The following is a 19,686-nucleotide window of genomic DNA, read 5'->3' as shown; positions in this document are numbered from 1 at the left end:
TCACCAACAGAAGTTGCTCCAATAAAAGATGTTACCTCACCCACACAGCCCCACATGACATTATCATCATAAGCAAACTAGGGAAATGTGGTCTAGATGAAATTATTGTAAGGGGGGTATACAACTATTATAAGATCATACTCAGAGAATAGTTATCAGTGATTTCCTGTTAAACTGGGAGCATGTATCTAGTGGGGTCCCACAAAGATCTGTCTTGGGTCTGGCACAATTTATTTTAATTTATTTAATAACATGGACAATAGAGTTGAGAGTAGGTTTATAAGATTTGTGGATGACACCAACCTGGGAGGGGTTGCTAGCAGGATTAGAATTCAAAATGATATTGACAGGTAGGAGAACTGGTCTGAAATCAACAAGATGAAGCCCAATAAAGTCAGGTGCAAAGTACTATACTCAGGAAGAAAAAATGAAATGTACAAATACAAAATGGCTAGGCAGTGGTACTGCTGAAAAGGAGGGGTCAATAGTGGATCACAAATTGAACATGAGTCAACAGTGTGACTATAAAATGTGATCGTAAAAAGGCCAATAAAATTCTTGGCTGTATTAACAGGAGTGTTGTAAGACATGGAAGGTATCTGTCCCACTCTAGTCAGTTCTGGTGAATCCTCAGCTGAAGTACTGTGTCTTTGGTGCTGCTCTTAGAAAGATATGCACAAATTGGAGAGAGTCCAGAGGAGAGCAACAAAGATGATGAAATGTTTCGAAAACCTGACTTATGAGGAAAGGTTAAAAAAGCTGGCCATGTTTAGTCTTGAGGAAAGAAGCCTGAGGGGAGGCCTGATTACAGTCTTCAAATATGTTGAGGACTATTATAAAGGGGATGGTGATCAATTTTTCTCCATGTCCACTGAAGGCAGGACAGGAAATAATCCACTTAATCTGAAACAAGGCAGATTTAGGTTAGATATTAGGAAAAACTTTCTAACTATAAGGGCAGTTAAGTACTGGAATAGGCTTCCAAGGGAGGTGGTGGATCCCTGTCATTGGAGGCTTTTCAAAACAGGTTTAACAAACACCTGTCAGGGATGATTTAAGTAATCTTGGTCCTACTTCAGTGCTGGGGGCTGGAGGATCTCTTGAGGTGCCTTCCAGCCCTACCTTTCTGACAAAGTCAGACCTGACAGCTATAAAAGAATCCTGGAAGGCAGATATATCAGTCCTAGAATGGCAAAGGCCTTTTTTCCTATGAACTGAGAAGAGGTTACCTCAGATTAATTAGACCTGGGTCCAACTAAGGGCCTTTTAAAAAACCCTCTGGTGAAAGAGAGAGAGGATGGATGAGAAACAAACTGCAGCAAGGTTAGAGACACCTACGTATCTGGTTTTCGACCTGAACACCCAGTCGAAAAGGGACCCTGGCGGCTCCAGTCAGTACCACTGATTGGGCCATTAAAAGTCCAGTTGGCAGGGCTCCATGCGGCTCCCCAGAGTTGGGGACATGTCCCTTGGCTCCTATGCAGAGGGATGGCCAGGGGGACTCTGCACACAACCCCTGTCCCGTGCTTCAGCGCCACAGCTCCCACTGGCCAGAAACATAGCCAAAGGGAGCTGGGGGAGGGGGGCAGCGCCTGTGGGCGGAAGCAGTGCACAGAGCCAGCTGGCCATGCCTCTGCCTAGGAGCCGGCAGAACATGCCGGCAGCTTCCCGGAAGCCACCTGAGGTAAGCACTGCCTGGAGGCTACACCCTGAACTCCCTCCCACACCCCAACCCCCTACCCCATCCATGAGCCTCCACCTGCACCCAAATTTCCTTCTGGAGCCTGCACCCCAAATCCCCTCCCATGCCCCAATCCCCTCCCCCAGCTCAGAACTCCCTCCCACACTCCAAACCCCTCAGCCCCAGCCCGGAGACCCCTCCTGTATCCCAAACTCCTAATCCCCAGCCCCACCCCAGAGCCCACACCCCCAGTCAGAGCCCTCACACAACACACCCTGAACCCCAACACCCTGCCCCCCACACCCTCAACCCCTTATTTCTAGCCCCACCCAAGAGCCTGCACCCCCATCCCAGAGCCTGTACCCCTTCCCACATCCTAACCCCCACCTCAACCCAGAGCCCCCTCCCACACTCCAAAACCCTCATCCCCTTCCCCCTGCCCAGAGCCCCCTCCTGAACCCCAAACCTCTCATCCCTGGCCCCACCCCAGAGCCTGCACCCCCAGACACAGTCCTCACCCCCTTCGCACCCCAACCCTCTGCCCCAGCTCAGAGCCCCCTCCCACACTGGGAACCCCTCATTTCTGGCCCCTGGAATCCCCACCCCTTCCCACACTCCAACCCTCACCCCAGCCCAGTGAAAATGAGTGTGAGTGAGTGAGTGAGGGTGGAGGAGAGTGAGCAACAGAGGGAGGGGAGATAGAGTGAGCAGGGACAGCGCCCCGGAGATGGGGCAGGGGCGGGGCAAGGGTGTTCGGTTTTGTGAGATTAGAAAATTGGCAACCCTAGAGGCAGCAGGGAGAAAAGGCTTTTCCTAGGTGGAGCTACTTGCCTCCCTTTAGGGGAAACACTGAGTTTACTTCTATTTGGGGAAGGGCTGACAACCAGAAACCAGCATAATGAGTCAATGGTCCAGTGAGGGGCAAGGAAATGTATTTCTTTTGTATTGTGGGGTTTGTTTGTTTTTATTAAAAGAACTACTTGGGCCTACCATGAGGCCCACTGTAAATAGGCCAAAGTTAAGAATTAAAAACCTCCAGCATAGGACTGATTTACTCCAGCCCTTCTGGCCAAAGTGAGAAAAGCTGAAGCTGATGTGGCAAAAGAGGTGCCTTGCCACACTTTTTGTGAAATATTGTGTAAAAATTTTTAGGTCCTATATAATTAAGAGGGCTGTGGTATATTGCAGTCACCTGGAGATTTGTTTAGTAAGGTAAGACTGAGACCCTGAGGTGTTAACATGAATAATAATTATTTTTATTCATAAACATTGAACATTTATTCAAAACTCTGCACACACACACGCAAAACATTTTTTAAAATCCATACAATTTGATCCAATGTTTATAATCTATAAACTTTCTATCTCCCTTTTTATCATAATGAGACTTTCCTACCGCATCTTGCGAACCCATTAGAGAAGAGATGAGTTTTGCAGTGTGCCCTAAAGGTCACTGTATCTTTGGTGAACCAAGGAAATGTATTCAGGAGTCAAGCCTCCCTCAACCAAGAACATCTTCCTATTGTTTAAATCAGGGGACCGATGCTTTTTCTAGAATTAGAGCTATTTGATTTTCTTCCCCTTTTGGAATGAAAACAGACAAATTTCAAAATTGCCTATGAACGAAAATGGAGCCATGGCCTCAAGGCAGTCTTTATGGCTCGACTGCCTGAAGCCATGGACTCTTGGAGCTTGGGACCCCAGGACTTCCAGGCAGTTTGCATAGCTGGGCTGTCCCAAAGCCATGGACCCTTGAAGCCCTGATGTCCCCAACAGGGTAGGCTAGCTGGTAGGAAACTGGACAGGCTTCTGACATTCCACTGGATCCCTGCCTGAAATTGAACCATCTCCACAAAATGTTTCAATTCTGACAAATCAGCAAAATTCTCAGAAGAAGGTGTTTTGTCTGAATTTTTCCAACCAGCTCTACCTAGAATAGCTATTGAGGGGTTCTATAAATCAACACCAACACCCTAAACTTCACCCAGAATCAATTGGCTGCCAGCACAGATCACAGAGCACAGGAGGTCGTTAGGGGCTTCTTATGGGAAGTACAGCTTCATTGACAGGTAGATGCATGTTAACAGTACCTGCAATGTCTGAAAAGTTTCATGCAGAGCCCTTGTAGAGTACAACACAGTAACCCATTCATGAGGTGACAGAGGCGTGGGACATTGCAGCAAGGTCCCCACAAAAAAGGAAGGCTAAACAAAAGGGATAAAAAACATAATTGGTGTCTGCTTCTACCTGCACATCTTGGACCAGCAAGCTATCCAACAACACTTCAGCGAGCTATTGGCGGTAAACTTCTCCACTCTTTCTGGTTGCTTTCCCTATCCTATTAATATCACATCTGTCTCATCATGAATATGTGTTAAGCTAGCTAGCTCTTAGCCATGCCCCAAGTTCATAGACTCTGGGGTAGCCATTCATCTTCTGCAGCAGTGGCTGGATGAGGTTAAAGTCTATAGCTGAGTGTCAATTGTATACCAATACCACAGCCCAAACTCTACCCATCCAAATGGTCCCATATGTCAGTCAAAGGGGAGGGATGATAGAATGGAACCCTACTGAAACCAGCATTGCAGATCCCTTAGAGCAGAAGAGCAATTACTCACGGCTGCCTTCTAGCATCTGCTAGAAAGAAAGGAATCCATGATCACAACTGTCCTAAAGCCCCTAAATCTCAGCATTCAAGGGATATTTTTACATTCCTGAAGTCATGTAAATGAAAAAGTTGTCTTTACAGACAATTCTTGCAAATGATCTTGTGAAAGACTGACTACACTGCAAAGTTGTTTTCTTTGTTGTCCATCTCCTGTTCTTTGAATTACCATATTTAATATCTCCCAAAGAGGCTTCTGTTTCTCTACATTAGCCCTAGTGGGAATGCCTCATTTTATTTAAAAGGATTTTCATCTGAACATAGCAATGATAAAAAGCTTAGATCAACAAATTAGACTGAAATAGGTGCCAGGATCAATATGGGATAAAATCTGCAGAATGGTTTCCACAGTTATAAATTAAATGTGAAGGCCTGAAAGACACCTTTACATACTATTCATATAATTCTAAATAGCCTCCTATGCAATGCTGCAATTTAGGAATGTTTGCACAATTTTGTAATTTATTGCTTCCTGCCTGGCCACATAAACAGCTGCACATTGTTGTTCTGCAGACTTCAGGTGGGGGAAAAGAAATAGTATAGTGCTGATTAAATTGCACTGCAGGTGATGAGTCCTGATTTACTCACCCCAGGATTCCAGTTTTGCATAATTTGCAAAGTATCATCCGCATTTAAATACTAAGATTATACAGTGCTCCGAAATGCTAAACAAACATCAATGATCAACATGGAAATTTAGTTGGAACTGAAATAACTCAGCAGGAAATGTCATGGTAAACGAAACCCATTTACAGAGAGAGAGAGTGCAAACTCCACTTTATTTATAAGTGTGTAAGATCTTCTCTTTAAACAACTTGGGCCCCACCTAAAATGTTTCTTCCATTTTGACAGATTCTACTGCTATGAGAGCTATTTGCTATACTTAAAGATTGGGAACTCTACTGGAACTGACAACCTCCATCAAACTGATGGAAACTTTTGAAGTGCACCTAATATAACTGCAAATCAAATGTGGTCTTATATTAGACATCATACAGCCTATGCAGTATTGTTGTAGCTGTGTTGGTCCCAAGAGATGAGAGACACAAGGTGGCTGAGGTAATATCTTTTATTGGACCAACTTCTTTTGGTGAGACACAAACTTCAGAGCTTTGTGTTGCTTGAAAGCTGGTCTCTCTCACCAACAGAGGTTGGTCAAATAAAAGATATTACCTCACGAACCTTGTCTCTCATCATGCAGTCAGCCAGCAACGGTTAAATACTAGAGGATACACAAAAGACAAACCAAAACTCCATATAATTCCAAAAATATCAACCAGGAAGTTTCATGTTAGATTTGTAGCACCTGAATCTAGGTCAAAACCAAAATTACACAGCCCTATTTTTCAATTCATGACCTATCTGAATTTTGGCAAGTTGGAGGCTGGTTTACGGTATGCTGCCAGACAGTGGGTGAAATCTCGGTCCTATTGAAGTCTATGGAAGTCTTATAATGGACTTTAATAGGTTTAGGATTTCACCTATTACATATTGTTAAAATGTTGTGGATGGGGTTTGCATAGGGGTTTTGGTCTGTTTGTTTAAAAAATAATAATTCTCAGTCCTATGAGCATGGAAAAAATATTTAAAGGGGAAAATAACATTATTTATTTTAGTATGAATTTGTTATAAGTGAGTAAGGCAAAACATTAAAAGCATCTACTATTTCATATTCCTGTGGACTGTGAACCCGAACCCAAACCCAAACCCTACACCAAAATACAAAAAAAAAAAAAAGTGTTGGTTTTACGTTTGCAAAACTAAAACATAACCTACCCAGCTAAACAAAAAACACAGATTTCTTGTCCCTTCTCTGCATGTAACCAGTGGAGAAGAGGGCAAACTGAGTACATGCCAATTGCTGTAGACACAGAAGCAAAATGAGGATAGACATATGCATGGATATAAGCGGAAGGCCAGAACTTTTCTTAAACTTTAACACAAGAAAGGGGTGCTATCCGCCCATCATCCATGCTCTCCTATAACCAGATATTTAATTGGTTCCAGTGCCTTCTGGAACGGAGCTAAATGAGTGTCCACATGGCCCCTGCGCTGGGCTAAGTCCTGGCATCTGGGGAAAGGTAACCAATCAGCACCCCTCTACCCCAGCTGGCCAATGGGTGCCAGAGACTCCCGGGCCAGGGGGAAGCTTCCTATTATCCATTGGCGAGGGTCTCCTTCCCTTGCCACTGAAACTGTCCCACTTTCAACACTGGTGCCTCAAGTTACCCTGCCCATTGATGCAGGTGGGTGGCATTGACTGCTCATGGGGTATCCCCTAATTTCATTGCCACTCTCAGCCATTCCTTTCGTTGTTATGCACCATCAAGGCCATGAATCTTTCACAGACAGGCTGCTTGAATACTCCTGCCACTCCTGAAGCTGACATCTGCCTTGTCCTTTACCTCATTCTGGGCTCTTATTTATCAGCATCCTGAAAGAACTAACTGTGGACTCATCTCTGGCTTCTGATATGTCCAATTCTAGTCCTTCTACTACTGTCTACGAAGGTTTGGGAATCTCCCTCTATTTCCAGTTGTCCATGAATCCAAAACCAAGACACACTCTGTTTTGATTAGGTCCTTGAAAAACCAGAATCCAATCACTAAGCTTTCCAAAACCCACTACCTAAGCCTCCCTCCGATTACTTATTTTCTTCTTAAAATGGAGAAGTATTCAGAGATTAGTAAATAGACCAGAAAATATTTCATTTTAAGTGAGAACATTCCATAAAAAATTGCCTTCCATCTATATCATATCATCAAAGAATATAAATACTAAAAACATGACTTTCTGTCCCAACTATGAGAGAGGCAAGGTCGATGAGGTAATATCAAGTTGGCCCAATAAAAGATATTCTATCACCCACCTGTCTCTCTAATATCCTGGGACTGACACAGCTACAACAAAACATGCCCAAACTATGTTATCAGAGTAAGATTAATAGTTTTCTTTCATGTGGTAAATATTTCATAACCTGGAACTTAAGTAGTAAATAGTCCTTTAAAGATTTTTTTCCTAGTCTACAACTAGATGTTCAACAGGGACAACTACAATAGAAAGCAAGGCGCCACTGACAGTAGTTAGAAGACCAAGGCCAAATTTTTCAATGTGGGTGCCGAAAGTTAGGTTTTTAAGTCCATATTTAGGCCCATAAATAAATGGCCTGATTTCCAAAGGTGCTGAGCACTCATCAACTCCCATTGAAAGGGGCAGAAGCAGCCAAAGCAGGGACTGCTGCACTGGTGGGAGGTTGTAAAATGGAGTTGAGTAGGGGGGCTGGGAACTGTACAGCGGAGAACAACACACACAATATAGAGGCACTAGGACCTAGGCAATGCTTCCCCTCCACACCGCTATGTCATCCTGGGGGGAACTGCAGAGAGAACCCCGTCAGAGTCTCCCACCGGTTGGAGCAGAAGCAGGGTGCACTCTCAGATAATTTCCTACACTTTTGACTGGACTTTCTCTACCCAGTGGTTCTCAACCTGCGGCCCGTTTGCAGCCCAATCAGCACAGAGCTACAGCCCATGTGACATCCTCAGGGCCATAGAGGTAGTATTGGATGCAGCCCATAACTGTAAATAGGTTGAGAACCACTGCTTTACCCTGTGCTGATTGGCTGTTTGCTCCAACCCTTCCCCTCCCTGCCAAATCTCTTTACCTCAGCTTCACTCCACACCTGCCCCTCTTATTCTCTTCTGCCCTGCCCTGTCCCCCTCATTCCCCTTCCCTTTTCTTTCCATCTTGCTGATCCCTGCTTCACTAAACCCACCTCCCAAAAATGTTTCAGTATGAGGTTTAGTATGGTATCCTTCACTAGTGTTATCTGTTAAAAGGGCTAAGATCCCCCAAAACAAGGGCGAGAGGTGGGGCTGAGTGACTAATTTATTTTTCAGTTTGGCCAGCAAACCAAAACTTCAGGAAAAAAAGTTGGTTCTGAAACTGTGGCAATGGAGGAATTACACCCCTTAGCGTAGTGTTTAGGGCACTTGCCTGGGATGACCATCTTATCTCCGCATTATTGATTCAGAGGAGGAATTTGAATCCACATCTCCTACCCTCCCAGGTGAGTGCCTGCATCTCTAGGCTATAGAGTCATTTTCTGTCTCTCTCTCTGGCCCAGTAAATTTTACGTACTGTAGAACCTCAGAGTTACTAACACCAGAGTTACGAACTGACCAGTCAACCACACACCTCGTTTGGAACTGGAAGTACACAATCAGGCAGCAGCAGAGACGAAAAATAGGCAAATACAATACAGTGCTGTGTTAAGCATAAACTATTAAAAAACTAAAGGGAAAGTTTAAAAAAGATTTGACAAGGGAAGGAAACTGCTTCTGTGCTTGTTTCATCTAAATTAAGATGGTTAAAAGCAGCATTTTTCTTCTGCATAGTAAAGTTTCAAAGTTGCATTAAGTCAATCTTCAGCTGTAAACTTTTGAAAGAACCACCGTAACATTTTGTTCAGAGTTACGAACAACCTCCATTCCCTAGGTGTTCGTAACTCTGAGATTCTACTGTAATTATACAAAGTGGAGCTGCTTCAACAGGAAAGACTGAGAGCAGAACAGAATAGCCAATTGGCTAATGGTTAGGGCACTCCCTTAGCAGGGGCCAGACCAGAAGTCAAGTCCTTGCTCCAATGAATATTTAAGCATTTATACAAAGTGGAGCAGCTTCAGCAGGAGAGATTGAGACCAGCCTACCCTAGAATAGCCTGTAGCCTGGTGGTTAGGGCACTCACCTGGGTGGGGGAACATCAGAGTTCAAGTCTGTTCCAGAATGGGCATTCTAACCTGAGTCCCCCATGTTCCAGACAAGTGTGCTGCCCACTGGTCTAAAAGTGACAACGGGGAACAAACACACACAGTCTCTTCTCTCGATCTGGGCCTGGAAAACTTTTGATCAAACTTTCAAAAAGTTTTGGGTTGAGCAATATAGCATTTTTCGGCAAATACACCAAACAATTTTGCCCAGCTCCAGTGAGAGGTGACATATATTGTAGTTTATAGTAACGGTCCACAGTGGCTGAATAAACCTTGCTACAATGCTAATTAAATCAGGCTTATGAAAGGTTGCAGTCGGTGCACGACATGAAGCTACTTTTGGCAGCAGTAATATTAGGAAAGCAAAACTTAAACCAGACTCCAGCAATAGTTTTACTGGTTCAGAGACATCCTCAAGAAAGATCTAACACAGCAATTATTGGAGCATTTGTAACTGAGCACAGCTGTAAAAACAGTTAATGGTATCTAGAGTGAACGTGCACGGTATGCTGACCTTACTGAAGAAAGTTAGTTGGAGAAGGCCCATAAGATGCACCAAAAAAATCCCTGAAGTCAATAAATCCAATGAGTTTATTTTAGTGCAACACAAAAGTGCTGATCACTCTCCACCCTGCTGCGCTCAGAGCAGGTGGTTGTTATTTCAGCAACACGTTTTCACTGTACTATGTTAAGGCACTTTAAAGAGAATATTAAATCTTGCACAACAGTCTCCTTTCCATTACATGACTCACAGTTTCAGTCAAGATTATAAAAATCTGACACTTTTTCCTACCTAACAATCAACATCATCCTTCTTCCTTGTAGAACTTCCTGCTGAGGTGGCACAGCTATGGAGTCCAGCACGAAGTCTGGTCATGTTCAGATAAAAATATCTACCTCCCTACACAGCTCCACTTCAGGATATTTTTTTCTTCAGAGGCACATTCTCATACACAGTTTTCTGTTTTTCTGATGACAGTTCAGGTATTTCAATGGGAGCCACACACCTAGATGGCTTATTTACCAGCTGTCAAAGGAATTTAAATGAAGCAGAATACTAAGATCTGATCTGCCATTCTACGTCAACAAATTAAGTAAACATGCTCAGAACATTGCAAACCAGAGTTCTTCAAACAGTCTGTGGGCACAGCTACACCACCGCCTCAGGTAAAATGAGCTTTGGCTTAAAATATCAGTGATCAAATAAACACAGAAAGCAGAGAAAAGATCATGAACAACATTGAGTGAAGGTAACTACACAATATTGCTCTAAAAGAATATGTTGGCGAGGAAAATATGAGGTCATGTGACAATCACATGTAACAGAGAAGTCACATTTGTAGCATGTGGGCAGCTCTCTGTTCACTTTCTGGGACAATCAGGCTAATGCATTTCCCTAAGTCTTTGTCTATTCTGAGGGAATTTAAAAATTGCATGAGTTCTAACACTGCTTCAAACTGTTAAAACCAGTGATATCCCCAGTGTAGAAAAAGCTTGGACAGACAGACTCATTTTTACTACCATTTCATTAAGAAGCGCTTTTTAAAAACAGTAGCAAAAATGGATCCCAGAGATCCCATTAATTTTAGTTCCCTTTCAACTGAACCGGTGAGGAAAAGTTTTGAAAATTTCCCCGCTGTAAACGTGGCCTAAGAAGTATCTGATCAAATCCTGCAGTCTTTCCCTTCAATATAATTCTCTGCTGGACACACAATGCGTTACTGGATTCATGTTTCATTGGGTTGCCAGCAGAAACATTCTCTCCCCCGACCCCCAATACACAGTGTGTTTTTCTCATGTTGTTTTCTGTTAACGTAACTCTTATCAAAAGCATCAACAAAAATGCAATGAAAAGAGAATGTGATGTTGTTCTGTTGGATGTTATTCAACATAAATCTAAATGAAGGAAGGGCATGGAATCAATATTTATTCTATATAAAGCCAGCTAACAAGCTGCAGTGAAAAGAGCTCTTATTGCTTTCAGAAAGAACATATTTACCTTTCAACTTGAGGTCCACATTGTGCCTCAGCCAAGGATAAACTCCATAGTTTGACGAGTCTTCAGGAATGGGATTATTAGATGTCCAGCCATCACAGGCAAACCGAAAAAAATTCTCACAGGGATCCACAGACTGGTTTATTTTACTTAAGATGGAGGCAGCTGTAAAGTATCACATGGATTTATCAACTGTTTCAGCAAAATTTAAAATTCTGACAGATTATATCCCAAAATGATAGTTAACATACATCAGTTATCCCAGCAAGGTTTTTCACCCTCATCTGAAGGATAAAGATCATTCCCTGGCTTGTGATGGTCTTGCTGTTTCCAGAATCTAACTTTGCCCATTCATAAGTCAAATAACAGCCAAAATATTTGTGCATTCATTGTGATAACTAATTTGGACAAACCTGCCATTGATTGTTATGAGATGATCTCTGCAGCCAGATCTACAAAAAAATCGAATTTATAGAACCTGAATAGAAATGGAATCTCCATCTTGCAAGGACAGAGTGAAGTCTATCTAGCCATTTAATATCAGAGCATGTCAAACAGGCTGTAATTAGAACACCTCAAAATTATACATTCTTTACCAGCAGCAGCGTAGCACTCAAGGAAAATGTGTAAAATTCTTTACTACCTTGGAAGAGAGGAAAGAAAATACTTCCTGTTTAAGCTTTCTGACTGAATGCCCACTGATTATTATTAGAGAGGAGACTCTTCTGATAAAGGCATCGAGTCTAATAGTCAGTGGCTTTTAGAAAGTTTTTTTGAGCCATATACCAAACAATCTCTCTCCTGGTTATCAGTAAAAATCAAATTCCATAATAAATGGTTATGGCATAAATATGCATGTGATCGCTAGATTATCTGATTTGGATGGTGTGCATGGAACAGGTTACTGAGCAGTTTTCTTGTCCCCACTTCACTATCAATCAGAATAGATTTGAAATGTAAAAAACATTGCTTCTCTCAGGCACAGCAGAAGCCACCTGCACCTACGGTGGATATAACTGCAAAGATTCAGAAGTTCAGCTCAGTTTGGCTAAACATCCATACGTTTTGAATTTTATCCAAACAGTTTTGCTCTGAAAGTTGGACTGGAAGCCTGTGGTAATATTTCCAGTACCTGCTAGTTTTATTTAGGTTGGAATTGTCATTACAATAACTTTGCCGGTGTGGAATTTTTAAATGATCATTGGATAGCTACAAAGAGAGAAAGTTCAGGATTGGTTTGGTTGGAGTTTTGATGAAGGTTGGTTTGGTTCTTATCTAAATCAGAACTGTCCCTATTTTCACCCTAAATAACATTACATTGTTTCTTCTTTTATAGTGTCCAGCAAGCACACACAGGTTTGTAAAGAAATCAATAAAACATACTCTATATTAGCCCAAAGATAGTCTTTGTCCTTTGTAACACACGCAACCACCTCCTTTTACCTTCCCATACATTCTGAACTCCACTTGTGATGTCTCAAATATTAGAGACAAACTTGAACTAAAACTGAAGCTCTGAACTCCCTTGAAAGTGAAGATCCTAATCCACATCAGTACTGTATAGCTTGGGCCCATCTTTACTGGATGCTTTGCCCTTAGGCAATTATTGTACAGCTTTTGAATAGTTGTAAGACAAGCTGTGACCTAGACCTTAAGAATACACTGAAGAGATTCACTACTCATTGCTTTTTGAAGTAAGACAGTTGAGTCAAGTAGCTCTCCAGTTCTGACTCTAAACTCTGTGCAGAGTGACAATTTTTGTTGATCCAGCAAAAAATATTATGGTCAGCCATACATTAGCACAACTAACAAACATAAGAAACAGGAAAAACAGTTCAGATAAAATATGGGCCCCCGTTTTTTCCAAATCTCAAAATAAACCCCATATTTTTTTGTGGTTCTTAAACATTTAGTCAATTTATTCCACCCTATTGCTTCCTATTTTCTCTCTCTCTCTCATCTTTCAGGGTTCAGCTGCAGGTAGAAGTGCCCAAATACCCCCAAAAATTGTTGTTGCAAAAGGCAAAGTAGAAATAGTAACTGTAGAAAATCTCATGAAAAAGTTTATTCTAATGAGATTACAAACCAATTCTGTAGTCTCAAGAAGTTCAGCTAAACAATCAAGTGCAATCCAAACTCCATACATTATGGGGCCTGAAAAAATACCCCAAAAGATGCCATATTGTCAACTTTGTTTGACTTTGACAGTCGGATTTTCAAATGTACTAAGCATTGGTCTAACTTTGCTCTCATTAAAGTCAATTGGACAACCTCCACTGTTTTCAATGGGAGCAGGATTAAGCCAAAGCTGAGCAGTTTAGAAAATGTCACCCTGGCTTTATAATGCCCTTTGCCTGCAAACATCTACTGCCACCATATCCTAAAAAAATGACCACATGGTTCTCTAAATGGGCACAGCAGTCTGCCTGCACACAACAAGCTGTGGCATCAGGGCCATTGTCACCACACGTGGTATTAAGGATTTGCTAGATCAGGCCCTACAGCGTCTATGTGATTATTAACATTTTGCTGATAAGTTACTTTGCTGGCTACTGAAAAGGAAATTTCATTAATATGAGCATTCCTAAAAGTGACTTTATCCAACACTAGACCTACAGTAAAAAAAAAAAGACAGGATACAGTACAACATGCTAGCACTACAAAAACAAAAGCAAAATAGAACTACAGTAAATTGCTGCTGCATTGGTTTTTAAATTATCTTGACATGTATTCACTGTTACCAAGCCTTCTTAAGTTAAAAGGAGTCATGGAACCATAGAATACTATCAATATTTCATATTTCTCTCAACTAAAGTATTGTAATTATGATACAAAACAAGACTGAAAAGTGTTGCTTACCAGCTTCAACACATTCTGAAGTCAAGCAATACTGTTGCTTAGGATGAAGGTTTATAAGACCTTGGCTAACTGCAAAATGGAAAAACAAATTGGGATAATTTGTACTGCAATGAATTAATTGTTAGCATTTTGAGTCAAACATCATGAACTCTGTAGCTTGAACACCCTGCCATATACATACTACAGAATGTAATTTTTGTACTCTGTCTGAATGCCTCTTGTCTCAATAAATTGCTAAGTAGGTGCTGGGTGGTGTTTAATGGCCTGTTTATGTACAGAAGATCAGACTAGATGATCTGGTGGTCCTTTATGGCCTTAAATTCTATGACTCTATGAAACACGTGCTGCCATTTTATTTTTCATAAGTCTAAAAATAGCAGCATGAAAAAGCAGGCACCTCACCTTCAGACAACATTAAATGGCTAACACTAGGGCATCACTGGTAGAAGGCCAGTGTACCAGAGATGATAGTTCTTGGGCTGACATCAACACATTGTTTATTTACCAGCTTGGAAGATCTCACACCCATTGGTCATTGCAACCTTGTGTAGATTCTCTTGCATCACAACACCGCATTTTTTTTAAAACAAGACCAGTGCGGTAATTTAAAAAATTAACAAAATGGCTTTACAGTGTCCCTAGTAATTTTCAGCTTTTCAGAGGCTTCAGACAGCTGCTGTGCTTTAGCTTCTTTACTTGTTTTCAGACCTTTCCAAGTCTAATATTTCAAAAGGTTATCCACAAAATATATGTGCAGTTCCTCTGGGAGCTAAAGTAATAAATCCTTTGAGTGTTGCTGTCTTGTAGATCTGGTATAACAATGAGGGGGGGAAATGAAAAAAAAATGTTGAAATGTACCAGTTGGTTCTGTTTCTTGTGGTTTGAAAGGGAATCGCTTTTTGTTTCTTCAAAATTTTCTTTAAATATTTTTTAAAACCGTGCAAATTGTTATTTTTCCTCCTTTCTCTCCTATTCCCTGAGTGCATTACAATGAATAACACCCCCGCAAAGTTGCCGAGGGGGCAGGTTGCATGTTTAGGAGGAATTCATTTTTTTTCCTTTTTCTAGTTTATAACATTTCAAAACTTCTCCAACTTTTGAAAAGATACCGAGAATTTAAAGGGACAACGTTATAAAGTGAAAAAAGAAGCCTAGCCCTTATCCGTTCTGTTGCGCTCAGTGTTAAAAAGGGAAAAGAAGAGGAAGAAGGGGGCTGGGGGAAATCTGATATTTATGAAATCTGAAAACTGTTGGTTTTCAAAAAACAAAACAAAATTTCAATACAAAAACAAAACATTTTGATTTGTTTAGAAATTTCCTATAAAAAAAAAATTAAAATTTTGAAAAACACATTTTTGTTTTTGATTAAACCCTATTTTTTTGAGGGAAATTATTTCAGTTGAAAAGTTTTGACCAGCTCAATTGTCTTGCCATCTGATGTTACCAGAACCGATTATTACATGTAATCACGATTGTATTACCTGTTACACCTATTCTGCATCTACTTCTTAAGGTTATTTCCAGACTTCTAAGAAAATAAGTGGTATAAATACCTCAATGTGAGAAGACTTTAAAAGCCACAGAAATAATCTCACTAGCTTTACAGTTTGTGAAGTCCAAAGCTACCAGTGAAGCAGGGGCAAAGGGTATTGAAATCAAACCTTAAATCGCCTTATTCTCTGATCTTGCTGCCAGAGAAGGAATGGGCAGAGTGATCTTTCCTTCCCCTCTGCTCCTACCACCAGAGCAGGAGATTAGGCTGGGCCATAAGTTACTAATTTATATGGGATATGAGGCTCCTGAAGATGTTTAATGGCTGGGTTCTCAAAGTGCCCTGGGCCAAGCTGACTAGGGAAGGACGTGTCCATGGACCCTGGCTGAAATCAGTGTATTTCCATTCTGGAATCTGTTGGCACATTTTATACAGAATCAGAGCCAGAATTTTAAGCTACCCTCCCCTCACAGAGTCCCCAATGGAAAGTGACAGTGCGGAGGTAACTAGTTGGATGGGATGTTCAGGGCTATGCCAACATTCCTATATATGTCAGATATTCCTGGAAGAGGACTCTATTGGAAGTTTACTGATATACTCTGGTAGCTGTTTCGAGTCTTGCTACAGAACTTGTTTTTTTGTGCAGAAAATACAAACAAGAAACCCCACTAGTCAGAAAGAGACAATTTTTCCAGCTTCTTATTGATTATCAGAGATGCTGAGCCCCCAAAACTCCCAGCAAGGTGAAGGGGAGATGTGGGTGCTGGTGGTCTTGATCCTGCTCCCAAAGAAGTCAGTGGGAGTATGGACCACTAGGTGCAGGGTGGCCCCTATTATCCTTATATAATTGTCTTTTTAGCATTACATATTTTTGCCTGCATTTTCATGTCTAAACATTGGATAAAGAACTTGCATCTTCAGTGAACTTTAGTGACTTAGGTTATATATTATCTTCAAGTAATAAATACAAAGAAGAAGAAAATAAGCCCTCTTTTTATGATTATTCCTAGCTGTGTGATACTCTATTTTGCACTCAAACTGTGGACCTGATTCTGCCAGAAGTTATGGATGTATGAAGTTTCACACTCATTAAGAGTCCAACTGAATTCCCTGAGACTCCTTGTTTTATATGTGTAGTTGCTCATGTGTAAGTGTTTGCAGGTTCAGGACCAACATACTGTAGCCTGTTGCTTTAAGTTTTTCATATAGATGTTTTTAGCTGACATACAGGAGATTTTAAATAGTGGTTCTCAGTATAGAGTCTAGGGCTAGTATACCTTTCAAACAAGACTATAAAAGAGCTGAGAGAAATAAAATGCATTAACATCCTTAGAGGCCAGATTCACAACTGGTGTAAAGCAGCATAGCTCTGTCAAATTCAAACAAATTACACTGATTTACTCCACATGAGGATCTGACCCTATTGAGCTTTTATGAAATACTGCTTTCCCAGATGGTTTTCATTTAGTAGTAGGCATCTTTGGCACAACCAAATATATTCCACATAATTTTATAGATCTGTGAATGTACTTTAAGCAATATCCCTACAAAATTCGTTCACAATAAACTCCAGATCCTGGAGAGGAAAATATTCCTTCTCCACTCTGTTCAACTGTAGCTAATAAATCTGATGCAAATAGTTTAATTTCAACCACCATGCATTTGATTACCATCTTTCCAAAGAAGATTCCATGATTCATCACAGAAAAACATTAACTGGTATAAAGAAACGTGCAGAACATTTAGTCAAATCCTGATGGTGAGCAAATGAAATGAATAACCACAGGGATTCCATAACGCTCACACTTGAGAGCTCAGGTTTCTGCAAACAGAAACTATTAACCCATATCAGTCAGAATCTTTCAGTAAATCAGCATTATTGATACACATAATTTTACCAGTCTCTCCCTAAACTATAAAAGACCACAATTCTTAATAGAGTACTTTCTACTGAACAGTCACATTCAAATAAAGTATTCAAAGCTGTGGTTGCTGGTGTGGCAGCTCCCAACTATAACAGTTTGTTTTACAAATGGCTTTATTGAAATATTTTCATTTCCATTTAAAATAAAACAGCAGAAGGAGAAAGGATGGTGAATATAGCCAAAACTATGCATAGGTAAGCCATATAGGTAAGCATAGGTAAGCATCCCAGCAAGAAGCAGAAAACCTTGAGAGAGTTTCAATTTTGCTAATGTATAACTTTTAACTTACCTAGAAAAAGTGCAATGCCAAGCACTATAATACCACTTATGAGTACGCCAAGGGCTATCCGAATGGCTTTGCTGGCAGTCCTCTTTGCGACTGGCGCCGAATTCCCCATTGCCTCTCCTTCCATTAGAATGATTTTAGAAAGCACTCTAGAAGAAATCTTGTTTTCTTTTTACTGCTGGTTTGCCAGCATTTCAGCTAGTCACAAACCCTCTTTATAAGCTCTGTCTTTTCTGTCACTTTCTTATTTACAACTTAAAGTTCCTGTCATGAAACATTTCCTAGCCCACACTCTATCTCAAAACGAAAAAAACACACACAAGAAACACTGGCTGTCTTAAATTTTCCTCTGACCAGGACTTGGGATGACAAACAGTGACTACTTTATTTACAGCTCTTGCTGTCTGCAAAGTCTGTATGAACCAATCACTTCATAATCTCTTTTATCTGTTCAGAATATGAATATTTCACAATAGTGCTGAACAGATATTTTAGCTACTCAAACATATAGCGATAAAACCCTTTACTATCAAAACTAAACTTCTAGCAAACGTTTTCTAACACTAAAATTGGTGGAGTGGTTTTTCTTGCACCTATTTAAAGAACCTAATTATCTGCTGAACGGAATTCCTTTTTCTTTAATCATCCTTGCTGCATCATTTGTCTTCATCAGAAAAGACATCCTCTCAAGCGTACAAATCCCTTTATAAAGTTTCCTAGGGGGTTTTGGGATATCCTGTAGTATTTTATTTTGGGAACTTTGTATATGATACTATGTGCCAAAAATCATAGTCATGCTCAGTTGCAGTGCAAAGCAGTAATTAAGACAACCTACAGAAGAGTTGTCTCTCTTTTTTTAAATTTCAGACAAGCCATATTCTAGGTCCTGTGGTGCTGCTGTGTATGTTAGTAAAAGACACCGTGATTCTGAACGAAACATTTCTGCTACTATGAGTGGGATAGCAGAGAATATATCCATTTGGGGCAATTGTGGATGGGGGAAGGTTTAGCTACAGGGATTTCCAGTTCCAAGGTTTAAATTTGGACAAAAGTTGCTTTTGATGGTTTCAGAGTAACAGCCGTGTTAGTCTGTATTCGCAAAAAGCAAAGGAGTACTTGTGGCACCTTAGAGACTAACCAATTTATTAGAGCATAAGCTTTCGTGAGCTACAGCTCACTTCCTCATCTGAGGAAGTGAGCTGTAGCTCACGAAAGCTTATGCTCTAATAAATTGGTTAGTCTCTAAGGTGCCACAAGTACTCCTTTGCTTTTGATGGTGAGAGTTTTCCAGCTAAATCCCTGTGACATTTATCGTTTCAAGTTGATTTTTTTCCCTCTGATCTGAGGCAACAAGGGAGGGGCCAGAATTTCTTGCCAAACTGTAGAACTGATCCCACCATCCGTACAATTGCAATAATCATTGTACAAAATATTCCTTTTGAGATATGATTTGAAAACTAGTAATTCAGTGATCATTAATATTCTTGCATGATGTATGTATACAATGGATATTAAGAGTTATAGATATATGTTAGAATAATGACTAACGTGTGTTTAAACCAGGCATGTCACGTGGAGTTGGTAAACAGGTCTGCCTTAGAAAGGAATTTGTATTTCATTCTCGGACTAGCCCAATCTTCAGGCAAAGACAATGGCGGTCCATTTTAACATATTAGGTAAACGAAGTTATTAAGCTAACAGTTGGGAGAAGAAAGAGCATGGAACCTCCTTCACCACCTGACTCCATGTTGCCTTGCTTACAGCTTGAATGAACTTTTCTTTGAGGTTCACTCACACTCACAAGAATCCATTTCAAAGGTTCACTGATCTATAAAGACAGGGAGTTAGAACCTCAAGTGATAAACAGTTGAATCAACTGATTCCATACAAAATTATTGAATTAGCAAAGTGTACAGAGGAAGGTCTTTTCTGAAAACTAATGACACACTGGTGATTAATATCATTGTGAAATATATGTATTAACACTATGAGGAAATATGGATACTTAATGAT

At 40.7% G+C, this 19,686-nt stretch overlaps 1 protein-coding gene across 1 annotated transcript in view; it reads right to left on the bottom strand.

Annotated features, from left to right (window-relative positions):
- PHEX (phosphate regulating endopeptidase X-linked) overlaps nucleotides 1-18,074 on the bottom strand; it is a 141,089-nt gene extending 123,015 nt beyond the window's left edge. Inside the window, exons 1-3 of the mRNA XM_073328113.1 lie at nucleotides 17,677-18,074; nucleotides 13,971-14,039; nucleotides 11,115-11,276 (exon numbers count right to left, since the gene is read on the bottom strand). Coding sequence (XP_073184214.1) covers nucleotides 11,115-11,276; nucleotides 13,971-14,039; nucleotides 17,677-17,800 — 355 coding nt within the window. The 5' untranslated portion in view covers nucleotides 17,801-18,074. The remainder of the gene's footprint in view (nucleotides 1-11,114; nucleotides 11,277-13,970; nucleotides 14,040-17,676) is intronic.
- Nucleotides 18,075-19,686: the final 1,612 nt, after the last annotated feature.

This window comes from Lepidochelys kempii, chromosome 1 (genome assembly GCF_965140265.1).
Source record: "Lepidochelys kempii isolate rLepKem1 chromosome 1, rLepKem1.hap2, whole genome shotgun sequence".
Classification (NCBI taxonomy): domain Eukaryota; kingdom Metazoa; phylum Chordata; order Testudines; family Cheloniidae; genus Lepidochelys; species Lepidochelys kempii.
The sequence above is the reverse complement of the archived record's forward strand: the minus strand, read 5'-3'. Positions and strand labels throughout refer to the sequence as shown.